We start from the raw sequence: 13673 nt of genomic DNA, 5'->3' as shown, positions 1-13673 counted from the left end.
AGACAGAATTCACACCCACATTCACACAGTAGGGCCAATTTAGTGTTGCCAATCAACCTATCCCCAAGTGCATTGTATTGGCGGTGGGGGGAATACATATAATATCCATCCATTTTCCTACCACTTATTCCCTTTGGGGTTGCGCGGGGCGCTGGTGCCTATTTCAGCTACAGTCGGGCGGAATGCGGAGTACACCCTGGACAAGTCGCCACCTCATCACAAGGCCAACGCAGATAGACAGACAACATTCACACCCACATTCACACAGTAGGGTCAATTTAGTGTTGCCAATCAACCAATCCCCCGGGTGCATGTTTTTGGCGGTGGGAGGAATAGATACAGTGGGGCAAAAAGGTATTTAGTCAGCCACCGATATTGCAAGTTCTCCCACTTAAAATAATGACAGAGGTCTGTAATTTTCATCATAGGTACTCTTCAACTGTGAGAGACAGAATGTGAAAATAATCCAGGAATTTACATTGTAGGAATTTTAAAGAATTTATTTGTAAATTATGGTGGAAAATAAGTGTTTGGTCAACAATTCAAAGCTCTCACTGATGGGAGGTTTTGGCTCAAAATCTCACGATACATGGCCCCATTTATTCTTTCCTTAACACGGATCAATCGTCCTGTCCTCTTAGCAGAAAAACAGCCCCAAGCATGATGTTTCCACCCCCATGCTTCACAGTAGGTATGGTGTTCTTGGGATGCAACTCAGTATTCTTCTTCCTCCAAACACGACGAGTTGAGTTTATACCAAAATGGATACATGGATGATACAGCAGAGGATTGGGAGAATGTCATGTGGTCAGATGAAACCAAAATAAAACTTTGGATTTTTTATTTCACATTCTGTCTCTCACAGTTGAAGTGTACCTATGATGAAAATTACAGACTTCTGTCATCATTTTAAGTGGGAGAGCTTGCACAATCAGTAACTGACTAAATACTTTTTTTGCCCCACTGTATAATAATCAAATTCAAATTCATATATTACTTGCAGATACAAGTTTGATAAGTAGCCACAGCTGTGACGTGCCCCTCAGTGAAAACACCCCTGAAGTACAGTAAACATGTGTTCAATTCCTGTGTACAGTTTTTATATGAGTTGAGGTTTGCATTGATCTTTCAGGCATTATTAGACTGCACTAAAAGCGAGCTTTGTGCGTGTGAAACATTGGTGCATGTAGTACAGATTCGTATGAATAATTGTGGTGATAGAACACACGTGTACTCTTTGACTCAGCTTTGTTGTTCCCGATCTACTCCACAAGCTGTGACGTCACACTGAGCCCACAAATCGCAACGCGCTTGCACCGTCAATAGTCGTTAGCATCACGTCACGACAACAGCAACTCCGCCATATTTAAGTCATTAAAGTTAGTTTAAGCAACAATTCCTCGCTGCTACATTGCGAGTTCATATCCGTGCAGCTGCCGCGTTCTTGTCAGCGACTGTTTCGCACTCATTCATTTGTGTTAGCTCCTCGGCTACGCGAGTAATAAAGAACTACCTGCTCCTCGAGCCGTTGTATTTCCGCTTCATTTTCCTTCTCGTCCTCTGACGTGTCGTCCTCTTCGTCATCTGAAATTTCTACCCCCATGCCCTCCTCGTCGTCGCTCTCCGAGTCCATTTCTCGCTTCTCCATCCCCGCGTCGTCCTCCTCCATGTCTTGCGAGTGCGTATGCTCTGCGTTGCTTGACGCCGCCATGTTGGTAAGGCGCTCTGCCTGGTAACAAGCCCTAAGCACGTCCAGAAACTGCGATAGCGGACGTTGACCGCCTGGGGGCGCGCTTGATCCTTGTTCTTGACAACAAAACACTCGGCTCTCATCGGACATTTCCCTCGATTGTCGGGTTTTAAAAGATGGCGATGGCTCTTCGAAAGTCCTCGTTGCTTAACCGAAGGTTGTTGCTGAATTCTATTTGTTCATACCACAAAAAGGTAACACAATAATGTTGTGACACGTGGGGCGTTTGGCATTTGTCTGCTAGTGTGCACATGTGCGCTCTTTGCTTTCGATAGTGTAAAAACGTCGTTGTGTTTTTTCTTTTTTTGTGAAGGTTGTGGACCACTACGAAAACCCAAGAAATGTGGGCTCTTTAGATAAAAACGCCAAAAATGTGGGGACTGGTTTGGTGGGAGCACCAGCCTGTGGAGACGTCATGAAACTTCAGGTAAGTCAAAAGCCCCCTTTTTTGCTTTTTTTTGTTATTTTCAAAACCTTTATTTATACTTTACATACAATCAAATAAATAAAAATAATCAAAACAAGTACAAAAGCAGCACAAAACAGTGCCAGGTTGTAAACTCAATAAAGCAACTAAAAATAGAATACAAAATTATATATATGTAACAAAGTGTAAAGCCATAGGCTCACACAAGTTCTGTAAATAGTCCAAATTTGGAACACAGCATCATAGTTATCACAGCTTGTTGGTTGTTAGAGCGATGTCCGATAATGGCATTTTTGCTGATATCCGATATTCCGCTATTGTCCAACTCTTAATTACCGACACCGATATCAACCGATACCGATACATACAGTCGTGGAATTAACACATTATTATGCCTAATTTTGTTGTGATGCCCTGCTAGATGCATTAAACAATGTAACATGGTTTTCCAAAATAAATCAGCTCAAGTTATGGAAAGAAATGTCATATTTATTATTGGGACGGCGTGGCGCAGTGGGAGAGTGGCCGTGCGCAACCCGAGTTTCCCTGGTTCAAATCCCACCTAGTACCAACCTCGTCACGTCTGTTGTGTCCTGAGCAAGACACTTCACCCTTGCTCCTGATGGGTGCTGGTTGGCGCCTTCCATGGCAGCTCCCTCCATCAGTGTGTGAATGGGTAAATGTTGAGTGCCTTGAAGGTAGAAAAGCGCTATACAAGTACAACCCATTTATTGAAGTCACAAAGTGCATTATTTTTTTTAACATGCCTCAAAACAGCAGCATGGAATTTGGGACATGCTCTCCCTGAGAGAGCATGAGGAGGTTGAGGTGGGCGGGGTGGAGGTTAGGGGGGGCGTATATTTTAGTGTCCCGGAAGAGTTAGTGCTGCAAGGGGTTCTGGGTATTTGTTCTGTTGTGTTACGGTGCGGATGTTCTCCCGAAATGTGTTTGTCATTCTTATTTGGTGTGGGTTCACAGTGTGGCGCATATTTGTAACAGTGTTAAAGTTGTTTACACGGCCACCCACAGTGTGACCTGTATGGCAATTGACCAAGTATGCGTGCATTCACTTGTGTGTGTGAAAAGCCCTTGATATTATGTGACTGGGTCGGCATGCAAAAGCAGGGACTTTAAAGGCCTACTGAAATGAAATTTTCTTATTTAAACAGGGATAGCAGGTCCATTCTACATGTCATACTTAATCATTTGGCGATATTGCCACATTTTTGCTGAAAGGATTTAGTAGAGAACATCGACGATAAAGATCGCAACTTTTGGTCGCTAATAAAAAAGCCTTGCCTGTACCGGAAGTAGCAGACGATGTGCGTGTGACGTCACTGGTTGTAGAGCTCCTCACATCCTCACATTGTTTCCAATCATGGCCACCAGCAGCTACAGTGATTCGGACCGAGAAAGCAACAATTTCCCCATTAATTTGAGAGAGGATGAAATATTTGTGGATGAGGATAGTGAGAGTGAAGGACTAGAAGAAAAAAAAAGACGAGGGCACTGGGAGCGATTCAGATTTTATTAGTCAAATTTACTAGGATAATTCTGGAAAATCCCTTATCTGCTTACTGTGTTACTAGTGTTTTAGTGAGGTTATAAAGTCATACCTGAAAGTCAGAGGAGTGTGGTGACCGCCAGTGTCTCTGAGGGAAGCCATGGAGGAGCCAAGAAAGTCGCAGCTGCCTCTTTGACAGGTGCAGGAGGAACAACACAAGCTCCGCTCATGTTTACGGTAAGAGCCAACTTATTATCACAATTTTCTTACCGAAACCTGCCGGTTGACATGTGGTAGAGAAACATGTTCGCTTGACCGCTCTGTTCCATATTAAAGCTTCACAACAAACAAACAAACAAACACCAGCTGTGTTTGTGTTCCTAAAGGCAGCCGCAATACACCGCTTTCCACCAACATCTTTCTTCTTTGTAGTTATTAATTGAACAAATTGCAAAAGATTCAGCAACACAGATGTCCAGAATAATGTGTAATTATGCGATAAAAATAGACTACTTTTGGCCGTGATCGGTGCTGGGAGAACATGTCCTCTACCCCCGGTGACGTCACATGTACGCGTCATCATACACGTCATCATTCCGCGACGTTTTCAACAGGATACCTCGCGGTAAATTTAAAATTGCAATTTAGTAAACTAAAAAGGCTGTATTGGCATGTGTTGCAATGTTAATATTTCATCATTGATATATAAACTATCAAACTGCGTGGTCGGTAGTAGTGGGTTTCAGTAGGCCTTAGAGGTTTATCGGTGCTCTGAACTTCTCTCTAAGTCCGCGTACACAGCGGCGTTTTAAAAAGTCATACATTTTACTTTTTTAAACCGAGACCGATACATTTGAAACCGATACCAGCATTTTCCGATAATACATTTTAAAGCATTTATCGGCCGATAATATCGGCAGTCCGAGATATTATCGGACATCCCTAGTAGGAAGCGTTTTAAAGTTAATTTTTAAATTATTTTTTAAAGTTCCCATTTTTGCTAATCACTGTGTTCATGTAGCAGATGGTATCATCCATAATTGTCTATTTTCAGATTGAGGTGGATGAGAAAGGTAAGATTGTGGACGCCAAGTTCAAGACGTTCGGCTGCGGATCAGCCATTGCTTCCAGCTCTTTAGCAACAGAGTGGGTTAAAGGGAAGTCGGTGAGTCTCGACGGCAAAAAAGTAGGAATGGTTTTTGCTCCTTTTACATTTCGTTAATGTTGCTCTCCTCCGTTGTGTCTTGCAGATCGACGAAGCTTTGAGGATCAAGAACACAGACATTGCCAAAGAACTCTCACTCCCACCTGTGAAACTTCACTGTTCCAGTAAGGAAGATGACGAGTACACTAATACTAACAGCATTTTGAGTGCGTTCCAATGACAACTAAGGTAAAATAAGTATGCTTCGGCACTCGGATATTGCATTCAACACACCCTAATTGGAGAGCCTGTGACAGTCGGCCATATTAGGACTAGTCCACCCAGATCCTTTTAAAAGCTGACTACAATTTAAGTTTTATTCTACAAAAAAGGATAAAGTACAAACCCCGTTTCCATATGAGTTGGGAAATTGTGTTAGATGTAAATATAAACGAAATACAGTGATTTGCTAATCCTTTTCAACTCATATTCAATTGAATGCACTACAAAGACAAGATATTTGATGTTCAAACTCATAAACTTTATTTTTTTTTGCAAATAATAATTAACTTAGAATTTCATGGCTGCAACACCTGCCAAAGTAGTTTGGAAAGGGCATGTTCACCACTTTGTTACATCACATTTTCGTTTAACAACACTCAATAAACGTTTGGAAACTGAGGAAACTAATTGTTGAAGCTTTGAAAGTGGAATTCTTTACCATTCTTGCTTGATGTACAGCTTACGTTGTTCAGCAGTCCGGGGTCTTGTTGTCATATTTTACGCTTTATAATGCGCCACACATTTTCGATGGGAGACATGTCTGGACTGCAGGCGGGCCATGAAAGTACCCGCACTCTTTTACTACGAAGCCACGCTGTTGTAACACGTGGCTTGGCATTGTTTTGCTGAAATAAGCAAGGGCGTCCATGATAACGTTGCTTGGATGACAACATTTGTTGCTCCAAAACCTGTATGGACCATTCAGCATTAATGGTGCCTTCACAGATGTGTAAGTTACCCATGCCTTGGGCACTAATACACCCCCATACCATCCGAGATGCTGACTTTTGAACTTTGCGCCTACAACAATCCGGATGGTTATTCTCCTCTTTGTTCCGGAGGACACCACGTCCACAGTTTCCAAATATAATTTGAAATGTGGACTTGTCAGACCACAGAACACTTTTCCACTTTGCATCAGTCCATCTTAGATGAGCTCAGGTCCAGCGAAGCCGGCGGTGTTCCTGGGTGTTGTTGATAAATGGGTTTCGCTTTGCATGGTATAGTTTTAACTTGCACTTACAGATGTAGCGACCAACTGTAGTTACTGACAGTGGTTTAATGAAGTGTTCCTGAGCCCATGTGTTGATATCCTTTACACACTGATGTCGGTTTTTGATGCAGTACCGCCTGAGGGATCAAAGGTCCGTGATATTTTCACTTACGTGCAGTGATTTCTCCAGATTCTCTGAACTTTTTGATGATTTTACGGACCGTAGATGGTAAAATTCCTAAATTCCTTGCAATAGCTCGCTAAGAAATGTTCTAAAACTGTTCGACAATTTGCTTACAAATTGGTGACCCTCGACCCATCCTTGTTTGTGAATTACTTAGCATTTCATGGAAGCTGCTTTTATACCCAATCATGGCGCCCAGCTGTTCCCAATAAGCCTGCACACCTGTGGGATGTTCCAAATAAGTGTTTGATGAGCATTCCTCAACTTAATTAGTATTTATTGCCACCTTTCCCAACTTTATCAGTTTGAACATCAAATATGTTGTCTTTGTAGCATATTCAACTGAATATGGGTTGAAAATGATTTGTAAATCATTGTATTCCATTTATATTTACATCTAACACAATTTCCCGACTCCTATGGAAACGGGGTTTGTATAAGCAACAGCATTATTAGAGAGAACAGAGCCGACAAAAATCCGTAACAATCTCGCATATGGTTGCCCCATTTTGGCAAAGATCAAAACTAAAAGTTAACTTGACGTGTGTGCCGAGCGCACAAACATTCTTCTATACTCTCCCTTCTCGTTCCTGGTGCCTTTTTCCTCCGGAACCTAACTAAATGAACTATAACGTGTGTTGCAAAAAAGGAAAAACCCATTGTTATGTCTCTAAGCAGGATGTACGGCACGTGAGGCCAGATCTTATGTACAGTTCACTCTGTCCCAAGGTTAGAAAATACTCTCCTTTACAACCCTAACGATCCTCAATCATCGCCATCTTGCCTATGTAGCAAAAGAGGAGGGACTAAATAAGAGGGGTTGCAATTTACAAATAAGCGGAACCTGATAAATATTGAATAATTTCTGGTAAGAAGAATAAGTGTTTATTAACTTTTACCAGAGGTGTACACAGAAGCATGTCTCCCATCCAAAGGCAAAACCCAGTAACTCAATGTTGGTCAAAACTGAGCTGATAATAATTTTGGAGTTCCTAGGTGATATGCTTTACATTAGTGTATGCGATATTGTATTTTGTTCCGTAAGTAAGCTGTTACGCGCATGGCAGGACCTAGCAACTACCACATAACCGTGTAAATACAACAGAAAAACCTAGTATCTCAAGGGACCAATCGAAGCTTCTTTGTCAGTCGCCTTATTGTCTTTAATGAGACATTTGCATGAATGGGGGCCGACGGTCAACCTGATTATGTGATATTATGGCACGAGGGGATATTTGGAAGATTGGCCCAGGACGTTGCAAGCACCTTCATTAAATGTATTGTTCTTGATTCTTCCCCTTGCATACTCTTTTGGGCAGATAACTGTGGAGGTCAAAATAAAAACTGGACGCTGTACACGGCTCTTGCCCAATGTGCAAACGCAGAATGGGGCCCACCCGAGATTGTGATAAAATATCTGGAGAAAGAGCACACGTTAATGAGAGCAGATTCAATCCATGGCTCAATCGGCAAGAAAATGAAAGCTCAAGAAAACATTTATATGTTTGATGACTTTGTAGATCTTTGTAAGACAGCATCAAGATAGATTGGTTTTCCTTTGTTTTCTCAAAATCAGCTAGAAGTTAGTTACTAGGTTTTGCCTTTGGATGGGAGATGTGTTAAAACAAAATAATAACAGGTGTCAATACTAGTTAACAAGTATGATAAAAATAGTTTTGAGAATAAAATACAACTGGATATTAGGCAATATGTCACTGCATACATCAGGAGCCAAATTAAGAGCCTTTGTAACCCGTTTTTAGAAATAGTTATATACTAAATATATTGTGAAGTATATGTTTATTGCACAAGGGAGCAGTATGTATCACAATATAAGTTTTAGGCCATATTGCCAATCCCTACACTACAAGTGCACTGTATATGTGCAAATGGAAATATAACAGGGTTTTGTTTTTTTCCTGCATCTTGTTTAATATGGTTTGTTATTCCTGACAATAAAAAGTGTTTAAATGTACTCCCCATCTGGTCACGTTTCAGTGCTGGCAGAAGACGCCATCAGAGCGGCTCTGTCGGACTACAGAATCAAACAAGACAAGGAGCAGAAGAGCGCCGACGTCAGCAGTTAATTTGTCACCATTAACTATCCATGAAAGGCTGGGGTGGGGGCTCTTCAGGGATGTCAGAATTGATTATGTCATCACAGGATTGTACAGGAAGATTCAGCTCAAATAGTCTAAAAAAATGTTGGCAATAATTTCTAACACATACATATTTGTGTTTATGATGCTACTATTATTCCCATATCTACCAAATAAATGAATAGAAAAATACTTGTGTTCATTGTTTGTTTTTTTTCGGACCAAATAAATGGTAAATGATGCAGATGTTGCAATTCGAGTATTTTCACAGTTCTATTCTCAATATTTATTTTGGTTGGAAGGACAATGCAGGTAAAGGTCACATATGAAATCATGCTTTGTACAGTTAGTGTAAACCTGTAACTTATAAGTGAACCATCAAAATGTGCCTACTTCAAATATGTGCATCTGAAATGTATCAAATACAAACATTGTATACATTATTATATTTATAAAAATAAAAATAGTTATACTACAAAAACATTACAAAGTAGTGTATTCCCTGCAAACCATATTTTTATGTTATTTCATACCGTGCCATTTTGAAGATTTTTTAAATAACTCCCACCATAGAGAAAGGGGTCCATATTTTTTTCACTGCGGGCCACTTACTGAAAATGTAAAATTGTATTATAGAAAAAAAAAACAATACAAAAAAAAGTATATACTGTACATAAAATGACAAACTTTGTCTTAGTTGTTCAGCTTTTTTTTCTTTACATTGTGCCTTTTTGCTCGATTTTTTTCCATCTTTGCTGTTTTGTGTTGAATTTTATTTCTACAATTTGACGTGGGCCAATAGAAAATATAAGTTCATAGCAGTGAATTTTGAACGTGAAAAGCACCCCATAGCTGCTGAACCAATTCCTTTTTGGTCATATTAAAACATGCATTTCATGTTTTGTCATTACAAGTCCCCAATAGAGTGATGCTTCTCAATAATTGTCAATATTGTGCAAAAAGGGAACTTCTTCCAAGCGTTCAATAAAAACCAGAAAATCATTTAAAGAAGTTGATTTAGAGATGTTCGAGGTGCCACTCTGCTGGAATGTAAAAATATTTCTTGAAAATTTAGCAACTCTTTTTTTTATAAAATAAGACTTGTAGTATATTTAATTAGACACTATATGTCATGTTTTAAGACAATATATTGTACAGTATATTAATAAAGCTAGTGATTTTCAAAACTCAAATTTTGAAAATTCAGCAAAATATTTTTCCCTCCAAAAATGGCGTCTAATTGAAAAAAAAAACTCAGTATTCTTCTTCCTCCAAACACGATGAGTTGAGTTTATACCAAAAAGTTCTATTTTGGTTTCATCTGACCACATGACATTCTCCCAATCCTCTGCTGTATCATCCATGTATCCATTTTGGTATAAACTCAACTTGTCGTGTTTGGAGGAAGAAGAATACTGAGTTGCATCCCAAGAACACCATACCTACTGTGAAGCATCATGCTTTGGGGCTGTTTTTCTGCTAAGGGGACAGGAGGATTGATCCGTGTTAAGGAAAGAATGAATGGGGCCATGTATTGTGAGATTTTGAGCCAAAACCTCCTTCCATCAGTGACAGTTTTGAATGGTAGACCAAATACTTATTTTCCACCATAATTTAAAAATAAATTCTTTAAAAATCCTACAATGTGAATTCCTGGATTTTTTTTCACATTCTGTCTCATAGTTGAAGTGTATCTATGATGAAAATTACAGACCTCTGTCATCATTTTAAGTGGGAGAACTTTCCCAACCGGTGGCTGACTAAATACTTTTTAGCCCCACTGTATATATGTATGTATATATATATATATATATATATATATATATATATATATATATATATATATATATATATATGTCAGGCTTGGACATGGATGGTGTGTGCTCCTTCGACGCAGCGGGATAACAGGACGAGCCAGGCGTGAATTCAGGTACATGTTTTTTATCCATCCATCCATTTCCTACCGCGTATTCCCTTTTGGGGTCGCGGAGGGCGCTGGCGCCTATTTATACTCAAAATACAATAAATAAGGCAAAACAAAAAGCGCGCTCGATGGCGGATAATAATTTATACTAAAACTTAGAACAAAATCAGCACAATGGCATGACTATATACAAACAAAACAAAACTAGCACTGTGGCATAAATACACAAACTTACACGGCATGGAACTGTGGACGAGGGCGTGAAGTTTGGAACAGCATGGGTAGGGTGCGTGCGAGTGTGGGAACTAATGCGTTGGCATGGAATCAAAACCAGGAAGTGAAAAACGTGACTGAATGTCCAAAAACTAAACATAGCATGACCAAAACCAAAACATAACTTACAGGCGTGACAATATATATATATATATATATATATATATATATATATATATTTTTTTTTTTTTTATTATTACTTATTTATATATTTTTATAATATATATATTGTTACTTTACATGCAGCCAGCTTTTGGCTCTCGGATATTTAAAAAACAATGATTTCATTATCATTATTTGATCTGCACATCGCTTTCTGTCTTTGCATCCTGGGGTCGCAGCTTTTGACACGTGCAAGTTTCCCACATATGCAATTGTATTTAGTAATTTGTTCCTTCAAAATAGAAAATACAAAAAATTTTAAGTGCTTTATTGACGCATGTTATTTCGAGGGTTTCGTGGACCCCTACAATTGATGTGGCGGGCCAGATCTGGCCCCGGTCCCTGACTTCGGCACATGTGCGTGATCCTATTCATTCCAATTGTTGGAACCACTTAATGTCTGGTTTCTTATTTATCTGCTATTAAATATACAATTTGTACAGGACCCACCCGTACAATGTGATGCACTGCAGTCAAATATCACTGCAAACTATAAACACAAAGCACAATAATAAACATTTTGTCAAGTAAAGACCTATTTAATACAAAAATTAGCAGTGTTAAGAGTGAGTATGTAATGTTGTGGCGTCCATGTTTAAAAAACAACAAACACTACAATCCACAGCTTTATTATACAGGAGTGAAGCGAAGAAACCCAAAAGCAGCGAGCAATGAAGGCACTCTTGCAGAAAAACTGAACCTTTCACATTTAGATGAAATACTTTGAGTGGTATTTAATCAAACATCCACCGATAATACTGCATATTGACAAATATGTTGGCGCTACTATAATATGCCAAGAAGCACAGGAGCTTTGATAACACATTATTACACATTGGTCATAAGCACAAGGAAGATAATACAAAAAAATAAGACGCCAAAAGAAAAACATACTTTACATGTATTTTCCATGAATGAAAATAATTGACTGTTTAATAACTGATAATTCAATATATTTAGTACTTGAGAAACATATAGACATTTTAAAAATATATATGCTAATGGTGACATTAAACTGGCCAGTGGTTTTCTTGTTAAACATGTTTTTGTTTGTTTTCTTTTTAGCAAGTTGTAAACAGCCCCTTTAAATGATGCATTTTGTGCAAAAGAAGAAACATGCATAATATATATTTTTTTTTTAAAGAGAGAGACCATAAATACATAATAAACACATACTTAAAGTTTGGGTAAAGAAAGATTCTTAAATGTAACCAAGAAAAAATGTGAAGTTTGGTTGTTACTTGTAGCACCTAAGGATTCACGCTGTACATAAAGCAAAAGTGTCTTCAGATTGGATGTCGTACAGCAGGACATTGTGAGGAGTTTCCTCTGTCTTGGCAGGCATGTCTTTACATCTAAATGATTCATATTAATAGTAATATGGTATTTATATGAGAAAAATACAATATATAAATAAATATACATTTCAACTACCACCAGAAGTGTATGTATAAAAGGTATCGTGTATATATTAATTATTTTTGCACCATTTTATTCCAGGATGACATTGGACAATGTTAAAACATTGTTTATGTTTGGAAAGCTTTTTCTAAAATATTAAATATATATTATTTACTACGCCCTCGCAGCAGCCACAGCAGCAGGTACACCCAGGGGCTTCAAGTGGGGCGGAAAGTGGGGATGTTGTACAGGAAGCCCAAAGAACAGGCAGGCCCATTTGCTTTTGTAAAATTTGAATTTTTAAATATGTCACATATGTTAACATGAATGTTAAAATTAAATAAATATAACCTTCATTTTGAACAATAACAAGTTTTCTTATGTCAAAGTAATACCCGGGGTGTAAAACACATTTTAGATCGGGGGCCACATAAAGAAAAATCTACTCCCAAATGGGCCAGACTGGTAAAATCACGGCATGATAACTTAAAAACAATGACAACTTCAGATTGTTTTCTTTTTTAAAAAATAAAACAAGCACATTCTGAAAATTTTTTTTTTTTTTTACACTTTCATGTTGCTGTTAAGAGTTCTCTACATTTATTTGTCGTTATTTATAATTTCTGAATAAATTATGTGAAAGGACAAGCGGTAGGAAATGGATGGATGGATGTTCATCAGTCAACCCAATGGTGTTAATTTTCAATCTATCAAGATGAAAAAAATGATACCAAAATCAAATTAGAGGATGTAATTTATGTAATTTGCTATGTAATTTATGTAATGTGGTTTATTTTGTACATATGTAAAATCATCTACAAAGATACAAAGAATTGCGATTGCGTCTTCTAGTGAACAACAGTTTCATTCAAAAATGTTGGCTAATTTTCATATTATATAATAATAATAATAATAATAATAATAATAAAAGCAATAATTATATTTTTATACTCCGCAAACTAACTCATCTTGCAGGCCGGATAAAACCTTTTCGCGGGTCTGATCTGTCCCGCAGGCCTTATGTTTGACACCCCTGGTCTAGACTACCTACGTGGGAGAAAGTTATGCACATACCGTATTTCCTTGAAGTGCCGCAGGGCATATAGTATGCACCTGCCTTGTATTACTGCCGGGTCAAACTCGCTTCCCAAAATAATTAGCGCATGCTTAGTATTACCACCTGGTCAAACTCGTGACGTCACGAGTGACACTTCATCATTTTTAAAATGGAGGAGGCTGATTTCAATACTGGTAATTTGAAATCACATAAAGGGAAGAATATTAAGAGCTATTCAGTAGGATTTAAGGTCCAAGATTACATCACACTCCAATTTTTACTGCCTGCCTTTGGTAAGTGCCGGAGTGAGAAGAGGTTTTAAAATAATTAGCGCATGCTTACTTTTACCGCATGCCTTTGGTAAGCGCAGGAGTGAGAAGAGGTTTTAAATTAATTTGCACCCCGGCAGCAATTCAAGGAAATACGGTAGTTCACTTTTGTATTCCATTGCCCGTAAGTGCGGTGCGTTCAA

The 13673-nt window shown here is 38.5% G+C and overlaps 2 protein-coding genes across 3 annotated transcripts in view; one reads left to right on the top strand and one right to left on the bottom strand.

Moving 5' to 3' along the window:
* sart3 (spliceosome associated factor 3, U4/U6 recycling protein) overlaps nucleotides 1–1752 on the bottom strand; it is a 29899-nt gene extending 28147 nt beyond the window's left edge. Inside the window, exon 1 of the mRNA XM_061906556.1 lies at nucleotides 1514–1752. Coding sequence (XP_061762540.1) covers nucleotides 1514–1711 — 198 coding nt within the window. The 5' untranslated portion in view covers nucleotides 1712–1752. The remainder of the gene's footprint in view (nucleotides 1–1513) is intronic.
* Nucleotides 1341–8576, top strand: iscua (iron-sulfur cluster assembly enzyme a). 2 transcript variants are annotated; one of them, XM_061906559.1, is made up of 5 exons: nucleotides 1341–1944; nucleotides 2064–2177; nucleotides 4736–4846; nucleotides 4932–5074; nucleotides 8284–8576. In XM_061906559.1, exons 1-4 carry the CDS (start codon nucleotides 1867–1869, stop codon nucleotides 5064–5066), a joined length of 438 nt encoding a protein of 145 aa, XP_061762543.1. In that variant the 5' UTR covers nucleotides 1341–1866; the 3' UTR covers nucleotides 5067–5074; nucleotides 8284–8576. The 2 variants fall into 2 exon arrangements, with proteins under 2 accessions (XP_061762543.1, XP_061762542.1); XM_061906558.1 differs by having other exon boundaries at nucleotides 1350–1944; nucleotides 4932–5010.
* Nucleotides 8577–13673: the final 5097 nt, after the last annotated feature.

This window comes from Nerophis ophidion, linkage group LG07 (genome assembly GCF_033978795.1).
Source record: "Nerophis ophidion isolate RoL-2023_Sa linkage group LG07, RoL_Noph_v1.0, whole genome shotgun sequence".
NCBI lineage: Eukaryota > Metazoa > Chordata > Actinopteri > Syngnathiformes > Syngnathidae > Nerophis > Nerophis ophidion.
The sequence above is the reverse complement of the archived record's forward strand: the minus strand, read 5'-3'. Positions and strand labels throughout refer to the sequence as shown.